The 24,216-nt window shown below is 42.5% G+C and overlaps 1 protein-coding gene across 2 annotated transcripts in view; it reads right to left on the bottom strand.

Annotated features, from left to right (window-relative positions):
* Positions 1-300: 300 nt before the first annotated feature.
* Abca1 (ATP binding cassette subfamily A member 1) overlaps positions 301-24,216 on the bottom strand; it is a 123,756-nt gene continuing 99,840 nt past the window's right edge. Inside the window, exons 32-50 of one of the 2 annotated variants that reach the window (XM_087548928.1) lie at positions 24,079-24,173; positions 22,856-22,888; positions 21,806-21,911; positions 20,729-20,803; positions 20,090-20,259; positions 18,698-18,875; positions 15,734-15,849; positions 15,480-15,624; positions 13,848-13,971; positions 12,423-12,552; positions 12,076-12,196; positions 11,289-11,351; positions 10,352-10,458; positions 7,855-7,996; positions 7,392-7,526; positions 6,266-6,369; positions 5,642-5,734; positions 4,759-5,002; positions 301-3,669 (exon numbers count right to left, since the gene is read on the bottom strand). In XM_087548928.1, coding sequence (XP_087405054.1) covers positions 3,529-3,669; positions 4,759-5,002; positions 5,642-5,734; positions 6,266-6,369; positions 7,392-7,526; positions 7,855-7,996; positions 10,352-10,458; positions 11,289-11,351; positions 12,076-12,196; positions 12,423-12,552; positions 13,848-13,971; positions 15,480-15,624; positions 15,734-15,849; positions 18,698-18,875; positions 20,090-20,259; positions 20,729-20,803; positions 21,806-21,911; positions 22,856-22,888; positions 24,079-24,173 — 2,322 coding nt within the window. In that variant the 3' untranslated portion in view covers positions 301-3,528. 2 annotated transcript variants of the gene reach the window in all.

Here is a 24,216-nt window from a genome sequence, read left to right on the forward strand (position 1 = left end):
CACAAAGCTCGTTCTGTTTTCATTAAGGAATCCCTACCGAAACTGCTTTCTCTTCAGCTTAATAATCAGTAACCATTTCTCCATCTAGAAAGCCTCTGACACCCTTTTTAATAGCAGTTATTTGCTCTTAAGTGAATCTGAAGAGACACAACAATCTTCTTTTATTTTAAAGTAGCATCCAGAGCTCTTTCTTCAGAGCGTTTGAACTTTTCCTGAAACTCACACCAGTGATTAACAGCTTCCTCTCTCAGTTTTACAACACTTTAGCAGCAGGTGGTGCTACCGATGCACAAAAGTAAATTTGTGTAGACCAGCAGGACTGTCACAGCTTTATTTTGTGACTCATAACATAGAAACAGGCTTTTAAAAACACTTCGTATAAAGTTATTCACAATACAATTTTTTTCAGTTTTTTTCTTTTAATGAAAATTATTTAACTTAGAAATCTGCTCTGAAACTTTTGTCTAGTTTTGCAAATCTCAGATATTCCAGTGCAAAAATAGATCCATTACAGACAGCATAAAGTGCTTGGGATGAGGGCCAATGATAAAGAAAAAGCACAAAAACAGCTTCATCCTAGGGTACACGGGGAAAGAACATACCGCATCCTTATATGGAAATATAAATGTTCTACAAAAAGGGACGCAACAATTTTCAATCGGAACAGTATTACTGTGGCATTACACTATTACCAGTTAATAGTAACGAGAGTACAAATTAGTATTTCAGTATCAAAGTGGTTCCCCATTACACAACACATGGCTCTTTGGAACAATTTTACCTGATATATACAACCGTGAGAAGACAACAGACAATCCCTTTAAGTCAATGCCTGCTTACAGAGAGCGATTGATGTATGACATTGTCATGAGGCATATGTTTGCAGTACAGACACCTAAATACAGTAGTTTGAGGTTTCCTTGTTTGTTTCAAAATGAATTGCGCTAGGATGTCTAGCGAGAGGACTTACTTTCTTTTGTCTTTCTCATATTCACAGTTAGTAAGTTTTCCAATATTAAAAAAAAAAATAGTAAACCAGAAGTGTTTGCGCTTGAGAATTTCTCAACTCACGTACCACATCTCCATAGGGGATTTTATTTGAAGATAAGATTGATTTTTAAATATCTAAGATAATTACGTTTACAAAGGAAAACTGAAGATTAACTATTCAGATAGTATAAAAGGTAATACAATACCTACAGATTGTCTCTAGTTTTAGGAATGATTTTAAATCTACACTGAATTGAATCTTTTCCAAAATAGTGCCTTATTTTTGCTGTTGCTTGATTCTTTCTTTTTAATGTGGCCTCAAAAATCAGTGATTAAAACAAAGATTTTTCTCAGGGCTGTAGTATATTGAAAAGTTAGGACACAATGACAGTGGGCTGAGGAAGTCAACTAACGTTTGATTTTGAAAAATAGAGACTTGTTTCTTTGAATTCTGTAACTTTGATAAAATATAGTGGTGTGCCAATAGCTCCTGGAAACACACTTTTCTTGTCATTTTAGAGACCTATGTTGACATGAGTATCAAAACCATCATTTTTTTCCTTTCAAGCAGTGAGTTACATAACAGTGTTACATAAACATAATTTGAATAGATCTGAAATCTTTCTTATTCTTCCCAATTTTTAGAAGATGTTGAAGAAATTAGAGATATCAAAAGCTCACTTGAACTTTGCCCAATACCGGAATTTTACTCATGTCTTGTTTTGTATGAAGACGAATGACATCGAGAATTGGTGAAATAAGTTTTTCTTTCTCTCTCTCTTTTTTCACATTGCTTGCGGATGAAAGCAAATTAAGTTTGGGTTAGAAAAGTCTGAAAAATGCTCCATGTAGAACAGCTGACTGTTTTTCATGACTGGTTAGTGAGTAAAGAGATGGACTGTTTGAGATCGTCGGAGGTTTAAATGGGTGTCTCACATCCTGCTAAACCCATTGTTTGCCCATAGTTTGAAGGTCTCAAAGGTCACAAGTATAAATTATATCCAAGAAATTTCAAGCTAGCGGTTTTCCCCTGGGAAGAGTTGGTTGTTTAGTGACCCTCCTTGGCTTTTGTACTGATGCTATCAAGTAGGCAAGGGTGTGGCCGTATTCTTTCAGTGGATTTAACAAAACAGCCTGTATCTGTAAATCAGTCAGCTGAGTCAATGGCACAGAAAATCTGCGAGCTCCCCCTCACTCCCATCCAGGAATCTACCCAGTGATTGTACGCAAAAAAAAAAAAAAATACTCAATCTGCAACTGGAAATGAATAGTGTTCTACCGGATCTTAAAATATGGTCTGAGATGTTAACCACAACATTGTTTTCTGGTCACTGGGCTAGTCGGACATTCCACCTGCAAATTTACCAAGGAAAATAAGGCATGAGGCAGTGTGGCCACATCCCTCTATGCGACTGAGCACTGAGGTTTGGTTTGGTTCTGAGCTTCCAGAAGCATTGATAAAACTTAAAAGTTCCAAATAATACGAGCAATGCAAACATTTTCATCAAAATAAAATGCCACCCTTTCGTTTTCTAAGCTAATTCCAACAGCTGGAAAGAACTATGTTTCTGTCAAATAACGAAGGATCTCGAGATGGAGTATACCATCTTGTGTTAGCAGACAGTCGGGACGAACAGACCCAGACCTCTCACGTGTAAGTGCACCAGATTTTTCCTGCCACACCCTGAACTCAGCTGATTGCAGCCCCAGCAGTTTGGCTGCTGACCTTTGTTGCGTATCGGGATCTAATGTGTTTGAAAAAGTCTCAGAAAGATGCTCTGGTAATGCATGACACGAGCATGGTCATGGGGATGGACATGGGCATGGACATGGGCAACAGTGAACAGCAGAACCAAGGACCTGGGTTACAGAGATCCACATCTCGCACAAGACGGCCACCACAGCAGCTCATCAGAGAGAAGGAAAATGGGGACTTAGTCACACATGGCACCGTTTTGTCACCTGATATTTAATGATGTCAACAGACAGCAGGGCGGTTTTCACAAAAGTGTTTGTGACATACTTAGTGCTTCAGACTTTCTGAGCAACTTGGCACTAATAAATCTGGCACACTCATTGCCAGCAATGGATGTGTCACCGGGAAACCAGGTTTGTGGGTCAGCATGGCTTAGTGGATGAGGATGTACATGCCTTCGACGTTGATTATCACTGGCCATGACTACTTGACGGATTGTTGTTGCAATCCCAGTGAGAATACACAGGAACAAACAGTATGAATCCAAACCCAGAGTCTGCTTGGTTCCACACCAGAGTTTCACATCTGCATAAGATAATGAACTAACTTCAAGTCATTTTAACTAGAGAGCCATACAAGACATAGGCTACAAAGGCACTGCCCCTGTAATGGAATCGTGTTCTTGTTGCATTGAAGTGCATTGCATTGAATAGTGTCAGTACAGAATCCAGTTTGTTCCACTCCACAGAAACGCGGGACGCTTTCTTCTGGAACACTTGACCCGGTGCAAAGGGAGACCTAGCTCTCCCTTCCTTTCATTCCCCCTGTGTTAACAGGATTCTTCATACGTAACTTTCTTTCACTTTCTCGTCCTGCAGGAAGGATGTGAGAACAGCCACATCCACCACTGTCTGGTTTTTGTGTAGTGACAGGTCCTTTAAGTGGTCATCATCACTTTGGTCCTTGGCAAAGTTCACGAATACCTGTCAAAAGGAAGACAGACGGACGCTCATGAAGGGCTCTGGATCGGAGGTCAGTTAGGAGAACGCAGAACTGAGTAAGTACTCGAAATAGAAAACCCTGCGTGAAAGGGAGAATTCTCGAGAAGCCCCGAAAGCACTGAAATCCTTCTCTACATTACTCCACATCACCAACTTCTCAATCGGTATACCTACTTACCAGTCATCCACTTTGGCATATCTACGATTAATTAAGAGGAAAAAAACACTTGTTGGATGCCTACTAACTGCCAAGCTCTGTGCGGTACGTCGTTGGGGACTGGTTTCAATACTTTGTCTTAATTTGGCCCCCCAAATAACTCGGGAATCTGTGCGTCCTGTCGCCGAGGGTCCCTGTATGCAATCAGTTTTTGATTGGTCAACAAAGTTACTAGCAGCCAATGGCAGGGAGATGGAGGCGGGACTTTTAGATTTCCGGGACTAAGAGAAGAAAGAGCGGAATCACCATGACAGGGAAGCAGAGATCAGACTTAGGAGCTGCAGGACAGAAAATCATCCAGTCGTGTAAGAGTCAGAGAAGTGGCCCCAGGGGCCACTCCCCCAATTGGGTCTGGGGTAGCAGAGATGAAATATAGATTTTAAAAGGTAATAATGCAGGGATATCGGAGAGTAAAATGGGATAGCCACATGGAGTTAGGGAGAAGCCCAGCCTTGTGTTGTTTAGGTATATTAAATGGCATTTGTGTCTTTTATTTCCAGGATTAAGAGAACTCTGGTTGGTGGTAAGGAGGACAGGGATCTCAAATTGGTTTCACAGATTACTACAATAATATATCTTGTTCCTTAGAAGAGATGAGGCACCTGGCAGAAGGCCTGGCTCATGACAGGCAATCAACAGTAGCTATTCTGACTACAGCACAACCATCACAGTAACTATACATAGTAGAAAGCATCGACTTGGCATGTGTTCATAGAAATGTGTATAATGTAGACAGTAAGAGCAGAGAAGGAATCAAAGCACAGACCATCTGAACTTCTCTCAAGCTGAGGGTGGGGAGAAAGGGCCAGGCATCCTAAGCCTGTAGCTAAAGGTACTTTGGGCTGAAACCTTACTTGGTCAAGTGTTGTCTGAGAGACAGAGTAGTCTTCTATGTGGAGTCGCTTTTTGCTCTGGGAGAGAATGCTGAATATCCTGGCCAGAGATGACAAGGAGGACGGAAGCTGGTACTGTAGCATGTTTCGATGTTTCTCTTTCAGAACACTTCCAGGAAAGGCAAGTCCAAAGAACTCCTGGACAGGCTTTAGGTCAGGGTTGGAGCCCGCTATTCGTACAACTATGGTATAACCATCTCCAAACCTGAAAGCAGGAAACGAATACACAAAACTGGAGCCTTTGTAGAAGACTACTCAAGAGGACACTCAACTCTGAAAACCCAACTGGTACCAAGAAAAACGGAGGTCTCTGGCAGGCCTCCAGAGCCACTTCTGAAAGAAGCAATCGGTTTTATCTACCAAATACCTAGTCATGTGTGCTCACAGCCTTGAATATGAGATTCCATTAAACCTCAGTGTGGGCCTACAAAGTCTGACACGCAGACAGAAGCCCATGGAATTCAGTGACCTGGCCCTGTCTCTGAGTCAACGCCCAGTTACAGCAGGGTAAAGAAGTGAACCTTTTTGTGTTAACTCCACTGTGTGTCCTCATTATCAATAACACCACAAGTGAATTACTAAGTTTCACTTCTATAATTAAGTTCAGAAGAGCCTCGGAAACTACTCTCAGAGATGTTGAGTAACCTGCGTACAAATCACACAGCCAGCACACTGGCAAATCCGGAACTGGAATACGGCCCGTTTAGGCTTCAAAGTCCATGTTCTTTTTTTCCTACACTCGCTTGTTTTTATTTTAAGCTATCATGCATACACCCACCACAAAAGAAAAAAAAAACATCGATGATTTCAATATATGCTACCCCAGAGAAGCGATGTCTGTTACCTGTTTTTCAGATGTTGGACACTGCCGAGGCACCTGAACCTCCCATTGACCATTATGGCCATCCTGGTACAAAGAGCTTCACATTCCTCCATGCTGTGGGGAAGACAGAACGAAGTTTGCCTTTCAGACGGATGCTCCTGTGAGCACCACAACACCACCATGACTCCTGGCACTTCAAAGAAACACATCCCCGTTATCCTAGAGCATCCCTCGCCGCGATACAGAAATGATGCACTTCTCTGCCACGCGCCATACGACGGTAAAAAGGTAAAAAATAATTCAAAGGTTTACACAAAGAACAGCTGCATAAACTAGAGCAGATCTTCATAAATGACAATGAAGCTACAAGAAATGATGGCCATACCTCAGTTGTATGACCTGAAATTTTGTTTTCACTACACACGTTATAATTAAATTTTTTGTCTATAAAATGTGTACGTGCATATAAGCTTTGCATAAGAAATACACTGTAACATATACATATAAATGATAACAGCTATCTCTATTCCAGGTGGAATAATTCCAGGTGATAACTCTTCCAGGCTTTGTCTTTATTTTTTAATTTTTATAAAATGAGCAGATATAATTACACTCGGTAAAAGTCAAGACTATAATAGTACAGACCTATGAGATGTAAGAACTACGGATCTTCCCTCCTTGATAATGCTTAGGGCACAATTCCACAGGAATCTCCGGGCTTTGGGGTCCATGCCTGTGGTTGGTTCATCCTATAATTAGAATAAAAGAAGTTTAATTATTTGCTAGGAAAGAATATCAAAGACAATTTCTTTAAAAGATGAGAGTATGCTGTAGAAGAGGGCACCAGATTCCATTAGAGATGGTTGTGAGCCACCATGTGGTTGCTGGGAATTGAACTCAGGACCTCTGGAAGAGCAGTCCATGCTCTTAACCACTAAGCCATCTCTCCAGTCCAAGACAGTTTTGTTTGTTTGTTTGTTTGTTTTAAATGCTAAAGATCATGCTGGGTTTCCCAGTATGATGTGGAGTAGAGACACGTGGGTTTCTGTGAGTTCAAGGTCAGCCTAGTCTGCATAGTAAGTTTTAGGACTACATAGTGAAACCCTATTACAAAACTACAACAAAATCACAACTTTTTGTCCAAAACCATTTTGAAGTCTGAGTAGTGTTTGGGTAAAATTGATGCTCATATTTTTCTCCTTGTTCTATTACACTTGCTAATCACAGAGAAATTTCATATCCACATGGTCAATAAAAATTAAAGCTTCGACCCAAGGCTTCTTCCCATACCCTCAGTGTTCTCTATAAGATGAGGATCAAGGACCACTTGCGCAGTCTGATCTGGTTTTTATTTATCTGTATGGGAGCAACTCTGATCCTATGGCTCCTCCAGAAGCCGTGTCCTCACTTCTGACCCTGGAGAATGAACATATATAGTCATGGAGAACATTCTGGAGAAAGATCAATTGGCACACTCAGCTTCAGCCGTGTTTGTAGCGATTATCTGAGGCAAGGAAACAAGATGCCTGGAGCCTGTCCACTTGGGGAGCCTGTGAAGGTACAACAGAGCCACCCAGTGTGCTTTGTGGGAGAAGGTTCCTCTGGATTCTCCGAGCCTGTTCTGGAGCCACAGGCAGATTGACTTGCTGTTGCCATGCCACGCATATGGCACGCAAAGGCCTATATGTGACTTTCGGATAAACCATGCTGTCTATTCTAGACAGAAGAACAGCTTCCACCCTGCACTCACGCACAACCCCCTCACACTCACCAGAAACACCACAGGAGGCCCGCCAATCAGAGCAATGGCTGTGGAAAGCTTCCGCTTGTTACCGCCACTGTAGTTGCTGGCGTATTTTTCTCCATACTTAACGAGGCCCAGTTTTCGAATTGCCCATTCACCAACCTAGAGAGATAAAAAGCATTCCTAGTTTTGTCTGGCCAAGTACTGTCACCATGCTTCCCTACACATAACAGTAGGGAAGTTCTCTCACTGAATGGGACTCAAGTCTCAGCTACCACTGAGGACCCAAAGAAGGGAGAAAGGACTCATGCAGTGGGACCTGCACTCCCTCCCTGCTCCCTAGCCTGTGCCTGCCTACCCTCCCCTGGAGTCAGTGCAGAGACCACAGTGTGAGCAAAGAAATAGTCTCAGGTTGCTGTCACGTATGAAGTAGGTATTCCACTTTAAGGGTGTCAAAAGAGATAGTCTGGCTTTCTGGTGCCTACCGTACCTTGCCAACTTCTTTTTCTGGGACTCCCCTGAGGAGGGCAAAGAACTCCAGATGCTCTCTTCCAGTCAGAAGCTCCGTGATGGCATCGAACTGAGGGCAGTAGCCCATGTTTTGATGTACTTCATGGATGTTTGATAAGATGCTGTTAAGGAAGACAGAACCAGTGAGGTTTTCAGTGGTTAGAAATATTCTGAGGAGACGATCGGGCTTGACGGTTCTTAAAACAAAATATGCTTGGTCAGAACAAATAGACGCCTGCTTTTGCTCGGAGGAACAGCCATTCTGTCCCTAGGAGGTCGACTCTTCAGTAAGGGTCCTGTCTCTGCCCTGCCTAGGTCTTGTTGACGCAGCACTTGAACCTGCAGGCTTAGTCCGGCATCAAAGTGAGTCTATACAAGTGCAGTACAGTCTTTGCCCACAGACTCAAACTTCAACCCTATGTCTCCATTGCAAATGTGACTCTGAGCTGGTCATGTGTAACAAGTGTCCCTGTACCTTCAAGACCATGCAGTACCACGTAAGTCCCAGAAATGTTGGGCATGAGCTCTCGCTGCCTTCTGCTCCCCATTCACTGATTTGGCCGTAACATTCACTATCCAAACATTCTGATTTACCAAATATACAATGCAGACTCCAATTTATCGCTCTATCTGTTTATTTAATTATAGACCTTCTAATATGGTAACGGGAAAACTTCACATATAAATAATTTTACTTATACATGCAGGGGCGACTTCTAGGTTCTATAAAGCCTGCCAACAGTTGCTATTATCTGAAAATTTTGACATTTGTATTCCAGTCTCATGGCTGCCTTTCAGTCGCCTCCAGATAGCTATAAAAAGTCAGTCCTTTCTGCTTATTTAGTATTCTTGGGTTAGCCTTCTGTTACGGTTTGTATATGCTCAGCCCAGAGAGTGTCATTATTAGAAGGCGTGGCCCTATTGGCGTAAGTGTGGCCTTATTGAAGTAGGCCTAGCTTCATCCTAGCTGCCTGAAACTCAGTATGCTGCTAGCAGCCTTCAGATGAAGATGTAGAACTCTCAGCTTTCCCTATACCATGCCTCCCTAGATGCCACCATGTTCCCACCTTGATGATAATGGACTGAACCTCTGAACCTGGGAGCCAGCCGCAATCAAACAATGTCCTTATAAGAGTTGCCTTGGTCGTGTCTGTTCACAGCAGCAAAACCCGAACTAAGACACTTCCTCAAGACTTAAAACTAAGGTACCCATGGACATTGTGTCTGGCTTTCACAGCTACATCGCCCAAGTCAGTTATACGGTAGCTGTGATAAACCTTAGGATGGCCAGTTATTGTCTCTCTGTGTGTTTGAGGAGCTTGGTGCTAGAACAAGACTGGGAAGTCACCACTATTCCCAGAATTTCTATTCTTTTAAGGCTCCTTTAGATTGCTACTGAAAAGAGATGGATGAGTTCATTAGGCCCCTGACTTTACAAAAATATTGATTCTATCTCTAGTCAGTGTGTCTGAACTGTGAGCAATCTCCCATCACCGGGTTGTGAAATAAATTTAGTAGGTCACAGCCAGCAATTTTTGAATGGCATCCTGCAGGCTAGAGTATGAACTATTAGGGTACACTACAAGTAGTAACAGTAGGTGGGTGCCATTTTAATTCATTAGGTGGATGGGTACCTAACTGTCTGAATGTATCCGCTACATTGAAATGTAAGGTGTGTTTTCTATATGATCATGAACAGAAAAGTTCAAAAGGTACAACTTACATCTTTACTCATATAAAAAGCCAGAAGAAGCCCCACATCTTTAAAGTACTCAAGTAAAATACCACCTAACAGGTCTCTGATATGCAGCTTTCTCTACAACAAAGATTAGTGAATGACTTAACAGAGGCTTTATCAATTGGTAGGCACTTTAGAGAGGGCAATTAAACAGGTATATGCCCCTTTACCATGTAGGTGATTTTCTGAGGAAATAACAGAAATTATCTTCAGGGACATATTTACACAGTGAAGAGAGAAACTAATTAATGCCCAACCAATTATAATGAATTGATTAAATAAACCTATTTACTTGGCAGAGTTTCTAGATTTTAGAATATGTAACCCATTGCAAAATCTTCATTATAAACCTATTACTACAAACTCAAAATCTGTATAGACACATTTAGGTGCATAGCAGATGTGAGCCAATGGAAAAGCTCTAGAACTCAGCTGTGATTGTGTAATTCAATGAGTTTACTAAAAGTCACAGACCTATTTTCTCAGGAAAAGGAAATTATATGTATGTAAATTATAGCTAAGTAAATTTTTAGGGTAGAGGGAAACTGAAAGAAATTGTAAAAATGAGGCTTATTTCCAGGTAGTGAAATTGGAGGTGATTTTAAGAGCTTTTGAACTAAGTAATTTCAATGTTTTTACAAACTGTAGTAATAGGATAGATAGTCAGAAAATAACTGTGTATTTCTTAAAGCTGGAGAAAGAAAATCTCTGCGGCAAATACAGACCGCTTCTTTCCCACCTGTTCTTGTTAAGAAGAGCATCCCCTCTGGTCACAGCGGTATCTCCAGTCAGCATCTTGAATGTTGATGTCTTCCCAGCTCCATTAACTCCCAGGAGTCCAAAGCACTGAAAAGCAAGACTAGGTGAGCTGCAGGAGCAAACTCCTAAATCTCGGTCTGAATTGCCTGATAAAACAGCCCCCTGGGCTTGGATTGGCTTCTCCATTGATCCCAGAGCATCACTCTTAAGTATCAATGAGTTCAATATTCAGATTCATGAGTCTGTGTGTGTGTGTGTGTGTGTGTGTGTGTGTGTGTGTGTGTGCATGTGTGTATGTGTGCCTGTGTGTATGTGTGCATGAGAGAGTGAGGGAAGGAGGAGGAAGGAGAGGAGGAGGAGAGAGAGCTTACGTATGGGCCATGTTGTATGTGGGCATTTTTATAAATACCGAGTCATCAAGTTGAGACCAAGGTCAATCTGTAAAGAGCCGTTAAAAACTCACACCTGGGGCTGGGGATTTAGCTCAGTGGTAGAGCGCTTACCTAGGAAGCGCAAGGCCCTGGGTTCGGTCCCCAGCTCCGAAAAAAAGAACCAAAAAAAAAAAAAAAAAAAAAAAAAAACCTCACACCGACCACACACTCTAAGAACATGAAAGAAGTCCAAAAACTGAGCGAAAGGAGAAAGTCCTTTTTACCCTACTTGAATTCCATCCCTCAATGGATCTCCCAAAGCACGATCTAGATGTGCATGTTTTCTTACACTGCCTGAGAGTGTGCAAGCCTGTTCTGTTCTGACACAAGAGGTTCTCATGCTCTCCATGACTGACTGCTTCTCACAGACACAAATAAAGAAGCCTTGAAAAGCCATTTTCCATAGTTACAGACATTGTTGTCTGATTTGGCAGATACAGTCTGAATTAACATAGAGACAAACACAGTAGGGCGCTGTGCATTTACCTCTCCAGGAGGGATGCCAACGCAGATTCTGTCCACTGCAGGCTTCCGCTTCCTTCTGTAGATCTGCAACCACGGAAACACAGAAATCATGCACCTCCATTGATCCCAGAGCATTGATCCCAAATCATGCCAACTGTGGAGGAGGGGCTCTAAAAGCCACACACATCGCAGAACAGAACTCCGATGGCTGCACCACGCGCTGGATGTGCCAAGAGCCTTTGTCTCTGGGAAGAGTGACTTCTACCTGACTCTGAAACTCAAAACTGAGTTTCTTTTTTATTTCTAATATGAATTTTTTCCTTTAAAATAAAAAGACTGCGACATATTTTAAAATTAAATTATGTAAGGATGAAATCTACAATAAAATATTTCAGTTACCATAAACTAAAATTCGAGGGTCTTTGTATTCGGAAAGGGCTGAGCAGTGGAGGTAGGTAAATAGAGTTGCTTTTTGAGCCAAGAAATTCAAAATCAACTATTAATTCCCTACACTTTGTCTAAACACACAATATTAGAATATTTTAATAACTTGCATAAACGTAAATATGTACAATAAATAAATCTTAAGAGTGGGAATTGCGTTACAGAAGTATTCCCAGTAGGATTTTGTTTTTTAATTAAGAAGTCTCCATGGTGTATTTCAAATAAAATTGACAAAGCTTAGTGTTGGGGCACATTTGGCGAGGCACTGGGTTTTGTTTTGTCTTGAATTAAACAATTCGGCAAGCGATCAGAGAAAAACGCAAAAGACGGAAGAGAAGCCATGGGGTCCACGGCCGCCGCCCACCTTGGTCAGTTCTTTGATCTCTAGGATGTCATTCTGTCCTCCACCCTCCAGAATCCTCTGTCTCTCCCTCCTCACGTCCTCGTCCTCGTCATTCAAAGGAGGAAGCCTCGCCTTTACAGGTCTTGGGAGAAACAGTAAGAAAAATCAATCTTTTTAGCTATTTTCCAAGGCAAAACTCAAGTTTCTAAGGCTAAGCCCACTTGCGGTCATTCCTAGGGTGCACAGCGCATGCTCAGGGCTGGAAAATCAGTTTAACTGGGTGAGCTTGGCTCAGCGCAGTCACCCACGGCTCATGGGTCCCCTTTGCACCCGTTAAGTTCCTGAAAGTGTTCTGAGATAAAGCTCACCTGGGCCTGATGAAAAATCGGTACTGGATTAGAACCGTAACGAGGAAGAACACCACCCCTTCCACGGCCATGGCAAAAAGGTTCCGTCCTACTAAGTCCCAAGAGAGTGGAGAGACGAAGCGGTTCTCCCCTGTGAGATACAATGCAAACATCTGGTCAGAGGGGAGGCTTCGGAAATCATGGCCCCACTTCCTGTTTCTGAGATGAGGGTCCTTTTTTGTGTACACAGAATAGTGCTTGCACAGAGAGGGCCCTTAAGCTGGGCCTGGCTTTGTTGTTTGACTGCTTTTTTTCATTTAAATTAGTTAATATTATGCTTAACTTTCAAGACTAGATTATTGTAAATAAATGTACTTTTTTGGGGTTTTTTTCACTCTTGAAATATTAAAGGACTCCCTTTATATTAAAAAAAAAAGGAAGGAAGGAAGGGAAAGAGGGAGGAAGGGAGGAAGGAAGGAGAAGGGAGGGAAGGATTTCTTCATTTTGGGGCCAATTTCATATAACTTTTCTAGAAACACCACCCCTGACAAGAAGAAAAAAGTGTCTACTTTTGAGATTTCATCTGGAAAACTATAATATAACCTGGTGGTATCAGGTCAGAATTTTAGAGTCAATTAGCATTAGATCTGTAAGTTCATTAAGATTGCTAAAATCCCCTTTTTAATGAGACATGACCCCACCGAAACTCAAATGAATCAAGTCTAGTAAGGTCAATAATCCTGGGAAATTTTAGGAGTCAGGTTTTGTTTAGTTCTAAGTTTTCAAAGTAACAGGCATTAGAAAACGCATTCAAACAATGCCCATTTCTGCAGCATTTAACGTAACCTGGTGACCTAATTGGATGATTTTTTAGATTAATAGCCTTAATCCTTCATGTCTCTTTTGTATCACTAAACTGAAAACATCCTCTTCTATGTTTTTAAGTGGCACGGCCCATTTAACTCAATTAACCAGCAAATGAGTAATAGTCACATAATAGCAGGAGATATTTTAATCATTATAAATGTAGGGGGAAAAGAAAGCTTCAATAAATTACACTGAAGGCCTACATTTTCTTAGTAGAATCAAAGGGTATATCTTTCTTTTTGACTATCTGTCCTTATCTATTTGCCAAAGCTGTGGTTTGATTTTTCCAGTGATTTGACAAGCTCACCCAGTGGCATCAGGAATTGATTTCAAACAAATGCCAGCATTTTCCTGCTTCCAAAAATTTCCCCCATTTATCTCAGTGCTGTCAGAGGCACAGATAAACACCTATATGATGGGTGTCTGTCATGACAGACAGAGCAGCTGTGTTGGTATTGGCCCATGACAGTTGGAAGGACAGACATCCTGTACCCAGCCCCTTTCTGAAGCAGCGATGAGGGTGCTGAGGCCCAGGAAAACTAACACACCTCCATCAAAGCTTTGCACTGCCTTACTCACCAAACCTCTCCAGGGCATCAGCCATCGCCTGGTTTTTCACCATGTCAATAAGCCCTCGCCCCAGGCAAAAATGTGGGAAAATAAGAAACACAGATTTCAGGATGTCATTGATGTCATTGAATTTCTGAAGATGAGAAGGAGAGAGAGAGACATACATCACTCATAGTCTAAGCTAAAATTTTATCAAAGTCTGAAATGTAGACATGAAGAAATGCATCTGACTCTCTGGACCTTTGAATGCAGATACCCACGAAAAGCAGCAAGATTTCTTCATGAGCTCTGGAGTGATGATAGTGAGTGTTTGAAAGTAAACAGACTTCTAAGCATGGAGACTTATAATCAGACACAAATCCACAAGGAAACATTGGCCCAGTGTTTTTAAAGCAACTCGTTCATATCTAGGTCAATGCCTGAGTTTCAGGATTTGGTTGGCATTTCAAAACCATAATGGCAATTACATCAGAACGTATTATGACTCCGTAAAACAAGGTTGGTTAACTATCCAGCCACTGGAGCTAGAGATATGGCTCAATGGGTACAGAGGACCAGGGTTTGGTTCTCAGCACCCACAGGATAGCTCACAACTGGCTTTAACTCTAGCTCCAGCAGAACCAACTCCTTTGTGTGGCCCCTGTAGGCCCGACAGACAAACGTGCACAGGCATACATGCAGGCAAAGCACCAATACCCAGAAAAGAAAAAAGAAAAAAATCCAGCAAAGTTGTTAATACACGGAGGATGTTTACGTTGCACTGAAGGAAGAACTGAGGGTTCTGACAGTCCAGAGAAAAGCAAGCATGTATCTTACTGGGCGAATGAGGGAAGCTTCACACTAGACTTAAATCTTAAAGGACATGGTAGACACTCTCAGACTCTGTGATAAAAGAAGGGCATTTTGAGGTAGACCTACAGGAACATGGTGGTTTAAGGGAAAACTCAGCTAAATTTCCAAGCATTGGGAGGGGATATGGTAGTATGTAGCCAACAAGGCACTGTGTGCTGAGAAGAGGCAACAGAGAGTCCTGTTTATGAGATTGAGATTGGAAAGATTCAGATGAATAATGTAATAAACAACAACGCATAGATGGGTCCAAGAGAGGTATGAGAACCTGCAGAAACGTCACCAACCGACATGGCCGGAAAACTAACAGGTTCTAATAGGAAGAACCATACCCATCTGCCTAGGATGTGGTACCTATAAATGATTTAAATGGAGTCATCCACTAGGCTGTGAGAAGTGGAGAACAGAGTTCCAAGGGGCAGTCAAGGCATCGATCTGAGAGATAAAAATGAAATGCTGAAATGGTGGTGAAGGCCTGAAGGTCGAATGGCATTGCCCGGAAACGCTACCGAAATAGGAAGGCAAAGCCAGAAGAGAATTCGGTCTTTGCCAAAGCAACACAGAAGGAGAAAGAGGCATGAAGAAAATAATCAAAGGAGACAGAAAGACTTGACCAGAGAAATACAAGGCACAGCAGGACAGAAATAGAGTTCTACGTATAGGCATAGCTTGCAAAAGCAGAGATGTCAGTGTGTTGATGTTACAGACAAGTGGAATAAGGCTGGGGATAACCACCGTTCTCCGACACCCGGAGTGCAAGTCAATGGGATGTGCTCTGCCCATGACACTCACATTGTTTGTAAAGAGCTCCAGGACGAAAGTGGCCACACTACCATTGATGCCGATGAAGAGGTTCACACTGGTGAGGACCACGTAGGCAGTGCTGGGGATCTTGAACACAAAGGACGCTGGGTACATGAGAGGAGTGATCGACCACCTGGGAAGGCACAAACATAAGCATTCATTGGCATCTTCTGCCCTCTGTCTAGCATTGGGTACCATATGCCTTGTCCCCCGGGAGAGAGCTCCACTCAGAGTTGCCTTACCCATATAGCAAGAGCAGAAGGGCTAGAACAGGCAGGTTGGTGGAGGATACATAGGACTTCTGCTGGAAGCAGATGAAGATGATAACGACCAGCGTAGCAGGGACCACATAATTACACTGAAAGAGAAAATAAAGTTGACCGCTAAGTCAAATATACAGCATACCCCAAGTCTTCACCACCACCCGACAAGAGAGGACAGATAGACATGTTGGAGAATAACTTTGAATTAATGAAGCCACATAAACTATTAATCAAAATTCCAGACAATACAGTTTGACAAGCATTTTACCCTTGGCTGATTTTATAAACTGCATGCCCTTTCTGTCTTTCCCAGAGCTCAGCCAAGGTGTCACGCTCAGTAAACTGACTGAAGGATGGATTCTCGGGCAGAGCCATTTCAATTTCACAGGAGGCAAATGAGTTTCCATTATTCTACCCAGAGATGACTGTGTCTGTTCCATCATTAATGCTCTATTACAGTCTGCCTGAGTTCAATCCCACATGTAATCTATTTGTGAGATAAGCACTCATAACATGAATGTCAAAATTGTTTCATCACACCGGGAATAATTTTACGGTCTGTCCTGACAGTGCTTCAAGCATTAAAATGAAGAAATAAAGACTTGACCCAGGGACAATTATGAAAATTCATAGCTGGCAGAGGGGGTGGGCACATGCATGGCATGTAGGTGATAGTGGATTGGCAGATGGTAAAAGAATGGTAGCTTCAGACTGTCTCAGTCCCACCCTGTTTAATGTGTTTATCGATGACTGCAATACAGATATGCTTGCGGCAGACTCCAGGCTCTTAGGCGGGGAGGGTCAGAAAATACATAGAGAGTACAAGAGAAGTCCCTGAGGCAAGGGGCTTGCTCTTCCATCTCTGAATGACCTCTTCCCGGGACAGCCAGACACCATCAGACTCAGTGGATTTTAAATGAATGAGTCAAGATAAAAGAGAGCTGACAAGATCTAGTTTAAAAAAATTGCTAGGTTCAAAAAAGTTGACTCTGTGTATTAGCATAGAATGAACAAGACCCTGCTACGATTCCCATGAAATAGGTTTTAGCTTCATTGTCAAGTAGAAATAAGGCAGGGCAACTTCGCAATGCCATACCTCAAGCTGCAGTAGAAAGTGTGAGATAAAAAAATAGCTTTCTCTAGACTCGTAACCGTGGCCTGAACACAGGGTTAATTCTGGGTTTAGCTTTTCGAAAGGAATGCTGATAACTGGAGTGATCAGAAGACTGGCAGGTCTTAGAGGCTTGGCATGATTAGCATATGGGATTTCATTATCTCTGTTATCGTCATTCATATCTGTGCAGAGTCTTAGAGAACCTGTGTTCTCTCAGACACCATCTCGGCCGAGAGAATGGTTTTTGGTTTTTTTGTTTGTTTGTTTGTTTGTTTGTTTGTTTTGTTTTGTTTTGTTTTACTGAGAGTTGCCTTTAAACATCTGAGGAAATGTTTATTGGGCAAAGAATTAGATCTGCTTCGGGTAGCTCTGAATTAATGAAGGTCATAAGGGAAGATAGTTCAAGCTCATTTGCCAATAATTGGAACTTCAGGGTTCTATGAAGTCGTTCATATCGATCCAAACAAAAACAATGCAGTATAGTTGATACGAAATGGATAAACAATGGACAGACACGATGCTGACACAATTTATGGAGTTTTCAGTGGCAAATGGCTTCCTAAGGCAAAACAAACAAACAAAGAAACAAAACAAAAACACAGAAACACATCAGATAAGTTAGAGGTTCTGGCTTGGGTTTTTAATGAAGGTCTTTCTACTGTAGTCTAATTTTTAAAGGGAATGCTGGCTAGACTTATGTCAATTTGACACAGCTAGAGTAAACTGAAAGGAGGGAACTAAAATTGAGAAAATACATCCATGAGATGGCTATATAGTATTTCTTAATTAGTGCTTAATGGGGGAAGAGTCCAGTCCATTACGGGTGGTGCCATCCCCTAGGCTGGTGGCCTTGAGCTCTATAAGAAGGCGGCAGAGCAAGCTCGGGCCAACATGGCCTTGATGGGAACAGAATGATATGGTTCCTGCCCCTGGGACGGGGCCAGTGGACTGGGCCCCATCCAGCTAGCTTATCCTTTGTGCTTAGCAGAGGTAGACAAATCTCTGAATTCTTTTGCAATGTTAAAAGGACATGTATGGTTGCTGTCTCCTAAGAATCAAAGGGCTGGGTCACTGATTCATAGGATAATCAAAAGGGAACCTGGAACAAATGACTGGATAGATGTGTAAAATAAAAAGACTGGGCTTATGATCTGCAAGGGATGAACTATCCAGAGAACTTTTTAGAATAGCAAGGGAGAACTGCTTGGAGAGCTGCCTCAGCAGAGAACAGCAAGGGAGAGCTGTCTAGGGAGAGAGAGGCAGAATCTCCAGAGAAAGTAGATCAGAGAGGGAAAGCAGAACAGAGAGAATGAGTGCCAAACAGAGAGGAAACAGCTTAGAAAGCTGTCTCCAGCAGAACTAGGACCTACAATTTGTCTTAGGATCCTTTGTTTTCACCATTTCCTGACACTCCTTCCTCAGAATCCCTCTCGAAGCCAAGGCTGGTCCACGACACCATTAGGAGCAAGCCAGTAAGCAGCACGCCTCCATGAACTCTGCAGTAGCTCCTGCCTTCAGCTTCCAGCCCCGCTTGACTTCCTGTCCTGACTTCCTTTGATAGTGAACTGTAATGTAGCATGTGAGGTAATACTCGGTAATAACCATAGTCATGGTGGTCAGATGGTCCCATGATGTGTGATTATTTTTAAGGCTAACATTATGTTTGGTGTCACGCAGGCATTCAGCGGGCTCGCCTTTTTCCTATTTCACACAATTTTAGACTAAGTGGGCACTTCCCAGGATTGGTGGCAGGCTGTGTTTCCTTTAGCCCCATGACTCCACAGTCCCCATTGAGAGTCATACAGAGATAGAAGGTCCTGCGTCCTCACCATATCCCAGACAAAGTTGGAGAGCCAGTAGATGACAGGCTTCACGCCGCAGATGAACTGAAGGTGTTTGGCTTTGCTCACACGCTCCTGGATCAGGAACACAACAAAGCTGGCTGGCACAAAGGACATTGCAAAGATGACACAGATGGACACGAGGACGTCGACAGATGTGGTCATCCTAGAAGGGAAGACGCAGTGAAGATCAGAGGACCCTTCGATGCAGCTGGGGACATGGTAAATAGTAAGAGAGACAGCAAGTACAACCAAAGAGCGGCCAGAACAAAACCACAGTCACCAAACACTCTATCTCAGGGTTCCATCTAGTTATTTAAAAAGCGACAACTCAGAGGTAAAACTGGTTTGGATAATATTAGAATGGGTCCACTCCCATAGTGAAACTGCAGAACACTGTGGGTGTGGCCTAACAGGGACCACTCCTCTCCAGTTCCTAATCTTAGAGTAGGAGCTGTAAACTCCTATAGACAAAGAAGGTGTGGCTTGGGAACTTTTCAAATGAGGAAGAAATCTAATCTTGAAGCTAGTCATACAAGTTAATCACACGGCTATAAGTGGAAAACAACAGCGTACATATCAGGCTAAGACATAAAAATCATATATTATATATTATGCACTATTTATAGAATATATATCTCACTCTAACACAGTCTAATATGGACAAAAGGCCCATTATACAAAGTCTTACAAAGATCCTGATATTCAACATTAATATTCTACAGTGGTTACATAGTAATGTGTCGTTCCTATCCAAGAGGAGATCTAATACGCTGATTATCAACTCTGTGCTGGGCGCTGGCTGTAGAATGTATAGCACTTACCTCATTTAATATTACATACCTAGGAAGCTTAGACACCAAATTTAAATCTTGACTCTTTCATCCCAAGACTACTGACCTTAAAATTTACAGACATGCGTGTACAGGAGAATACGTGTGTGTGTGTGTGTGTGTGTGTGTGTGTGTGTGTGTGTGTGTGTGTGTGGTGTGTTTGCACCACTCACCAGTACACGATTCAAGAAGGAAACTATTAAAGGCATATTTCGCTGAATTTAGAAACCTCAATTCCAAGCAAATGAAATATTAATGGTAAGTTAATCACTTTTGGATCTCATTAACAATTTTAATTCCTTTTATGTGAGTTTATCAATGTGATGATTTTCACAGATCTGGCCTTCTTTCTTCTTCGGGTCAAGAACAATTGCCAGCCAGTCTGTTAAACTGGTCATTTCTGCCCAGAGTCTAGATCGACCCAGGCTCACCCAGTGGAATTATCTCTAGCTGTTACTACCCGCTTTGCAGTCTTCCCCACCCCCACCCCCACCCCGGTGCTCAGTCTCCCTAGCGCCTTCACGCCCATCCACTTAGACGCACTTACAGAGCCACCTCCGAGAGCTGCTGCTTGGTGAGGTTCAGGGGATGGTTGAAAGCAGTAATCCCATACTGGCTTGGGTTCTCTCCCTTCTGCAGGTTGGCCCGGAGAATGGCATTGTTGATGACATTCAGGAATGAACTGATGGCATGCCAGCCCTTGTTATTGAACCACACCTGAAGTAAAACAGACCAACCTCAAGGTGATGCTGCCAAACCGTGCTTCCAGAAGTGAGTGTACATACACAAAACGTGCATGGAAACTTCAGAAAGGAATCCCACTCAGTGACATACCAAACAAAAGCGTTACAGATGCAGGGTCCACTGACCTCTGGCCTTCACTATGTGAAGACTTTTACACTTTTAACTAGTTACCCACATAGAGTTAGAGGCAGCCACAGTTGCCGCCTTCCTGCTGCACAGGAAAGGGACACTTAACCAGGTTAGGTAGCTTAAGGCAAAGACCACAGAGGTTCACACGTTAAGTATGGTGGCAAAACAAATTCTCTTAATCACTACACTGTATCATCTCACTGGTAAAGATAACCGTTTGCTCTTTTCTACCACAAATGTCCCTCACTACTTGACCATGAGATTTCAAGGAACATAGGATTACTGTTTAGCAAGAACATAGCCAAGGGTGTACCTTGACATTGTTTTTGGTGTCCAGTCCTGTCATGAACCTTCCCAAGCTGCTGAGGAACCGATCTGCAGAGCTGTCCTGTGAACAACAGAATCCTGATTCAGTGGTGTCTGTTTGCACCGATAAGGGGTGATAGTAAACAATGAGGCAGCCCTATGCTGACCAAAATGACTTCCACTTCATTCACTGAAATTAACTCTAAAGCCATTACATATGTGGTTCCCGACCACTAGAATCCAAAGTATCAATGTTGCCATGATGTCACAAGTCATGAAAAAACACACATGCACACATGCACGCACGTACACGCACACACAGAGACTCGTAACCTAAATCCCCAAGATTTTTGAGCTAGAGAAGGATCAGCAGTGAAGAGTACAGTCTGTTCTTCCAGAGGACCCAGGATCAATTCCCAGCATACACATGGGGTCTCGCAACTATCTGTAACTCCAGTCTCAAGGGAGCAAATATACTCTTCTGGCCTCTGTGGTCACCAAGCACACACATGGTATAAAGGCATACATGCAGGCAAACCACTCATACACATAAGTGAAAATAAAAAATTAAATTTCCACGATTCTTCAGTCTCTTCATCATCCCAAGAACTAAAACCCACAAGACATGCAGATGCTTCCCATGGCGTAAGTGCTCTAGGCCCAGTACGACTGTCCGAAACCCCAGGGTCCATGTCACCTGACAATTTCAACATGGGAAACTCGAGATAGAGAGAAGTAAATGTGGGCTTAGCAGCTCTTGAAGCCCAGCCAACCAACCTGGAAAGTAAATTAACTCATTTCCCCCATTTCCTGTCTACTCACTGTTTTAGGAAACTGTTTGAAATTCAATTTATTTTACAAACTGGCTAACTTATCAGTTTGACTGTTTTAAGAGTTTTTAATCTCTGAGTTCATTTTGACTTACACTTTCAGAAACGTCCTAGCACGAGTGTGCATGGAGTGTATGTGTGTGTGTTATGAGTAGTCTGGTTTATCTGAACTGCTTTGTATACAAACCTGTTCAGACCACTGACTATCAATTCCAGACCCATTTTTCTGACATGTCTCAGGACTGATGCTATACCTTGGTCAGCTTCAGGAGTTTCTTCATTTGCTTGATAGCATTATTAACTTCTTGGCTCGGAGGAAGTGCTTGAGAATCACTGACACCCAGGGAAAACCCGCCATACCTACAAGAAAGGCCTGCTGTTAAAAGCCAGACAGTGTGCCCAAGCCATGAGTCACGGCAGCAGATACTGCAGTGCACAAGGTTCTCTGAGAGACGCCTCTTATTCAAAGTAGAACCAACGTTTGCCTCCTCTGGTGAAATGTAGCCATCTTAATTCTCAAGATGGCTGCAGAGCAGGGAAGGCCTAGAGCTAATGACATGAAATAAAGCACCCGTGTCACAGACGGGAAGACAGGAGGATGGGCAGCCTTGAAAGCCAGGTAGGGATTACAGACAGGTCTTGTCTTCCTTGGCATTAAGTGAGCCTATGACTGCTCTGTTCAGAGCTCCAGGGACCCTGGCCCCTGGAGAAAAGGCAGGGTAGAAAACTGAAATTTGAAGTCTTTTGAACAGCTACATTGCAACTCATGACTTCAAAAATGTTTCCTTCCCTACTCTCACCTGTGCCTTCAAAATCCAGAAGGGGGAAATCAGTGGAAATAAATGCTTTTGATGCCTTTCTTTCCTCCAAGACCTCACATAATATGAAAGGTCTTGAGTCCTTGAGTCCCTAGGTACCCTTGGGAATCTGTCTGGGGAAAAATACAGCTAGGACAGGGTTTCCTTCATGACATTTTACTTTCTTAAGTCTCTAGAGGCCTACAAGGGATTTCTGAAACTCCTCAAGGAAATCACTATATCAAATATTTCTGGGGCCTCTGGAGTAAAGAGTGTGCTACACAAATCCCATAGTGAATCTAGTATAACCCTGATTGTGCCCTCGTGTGTTCCACAGGTCTGCAGCACCTCAGCCCCCTCATGGTGAGGTGACACCCAAGAGTGTACCAAGAGTGGCAAACAGTCCCCAAACCCATAACTCTGTTTTGAACCAAGATTCCTACATCAAAATCACTCTCCTGAGACTTGAAGTGATTCAGGGGGAATGGGGAGAAGGGATTAACTTACCGAAACTCATTCACCCAGACCTTATTCTTTAAGCTGCAGAAAGAAAGGACAAGCCAAACATCAGATCTAGAAAGCACAGGTCATATTGATGATGCAACAGTAATCATCTACTTGAGGACAAAGCACAGAGATAGGTGATCCTATAACTAGGCCAACGGCCAATGCTGTAGAGTTGCACATGTGTAAGGGAGGCCACTCTCAGCATGTCCTGTTTGCTATCTTCTAAACCTTACTCATCTAAGAATCACATAGTACAGTAAGTCAACTTAAAGTCCACCTTACAAGCAGGCAGGGTGGGACACACCTTTAATCTCAGCACTGCACTGAACAGGCAAAGGCAGATGAAGCTCTATGATTCTGAGGCCGTCCTGATCTACATAGAGAGCCCTAGGCCAGCCAGGACTAATGTAATAAGACCCTGTCTTAAACAAACAGACAGACAAATAAATAAATGTATTACTGACCCAGGTATTACTGAACTAAAAGCTGTTTATTGTGAATCTCATATGGAGAGTTTACAGCTCTGAGAAATGCATGGCCTATTCTTTTTTTTTTTTTTTTTTTTTTTTTTTTTTTGGAGCTGAGGACTGAACCCTGGGCCTTGTGCTTGCTAGGCAAGCGCTCGACCACTGAGCTAAATCCCCAACCTCTACATGGCCTATTCTTATTCTAGCACACCCTTGCCATTTAAAGTTAGTTCAAACAGGGACATGACACCTGACCAGACTGATGGGAAGGAAACAGATTTTCTGAGCACTGACTAAACATTGGTCACTCTATGGTCATATCCCAGGAATTTACAAGTCTCTTTAAAGGCTCCACATGCCAGAAAGGCTACTGTGTCTGCCATGATCTTGTTTTTGAAGCCATCCACAAGACAGGACCTACAGGTCTTTGCTTATATCAATTCTGTTAACCCTCCCACAGATTTAAGAGTGCAACACTAGTATCAAATGTAAAAAAAAAAATTAAAATTCACATAGGTGAAGACTTTAGTAGAATAAGTCAGAATTCAAATCCCAGTTCAAATTTATCACTTATTTTCATTCTAAAGCAGGCAGCCACATTCTCCAGGCTGAACTTTCAAGGCTCACAAGTCCCCATATCCTCTTGTCTAACTGATATAATGTGCTAAATTTCTTACTGAACCACAGTAGGGAAGTTCCATTTCCCTACCACTCAAATCTACATATGTAGCAAGCTAGGTTTCAATAGGAAGATACCTTTTTGCTATGATCTGCACATATGTCTTCACCAGGTAATCTGAAATATTTCTTCCGGTCAGATTCTGAAGGATGTCTGCAGTCTTCTGTTTTCTCTGTCATCACACAGAAACCAAGTTCACATGTCTTACAGGTAAG

The sequence above is a fragment of the Rattus norvegicus genome, chromosome 5 (assembly GCF_021556685.1).
Source record: "Rattus norvegicus strain SHRSP/BbbUtx chromosome 5, alternate assembly SHRSP_T2T, whole genome shotgun sequence".
NCBI classification, from domain to species: domain Eukaryota; kingdom Metazoa; phylum Chordata; class Mammalia; order Rodentia; family Muridae; genus Rattus; species Rattus norvegicus.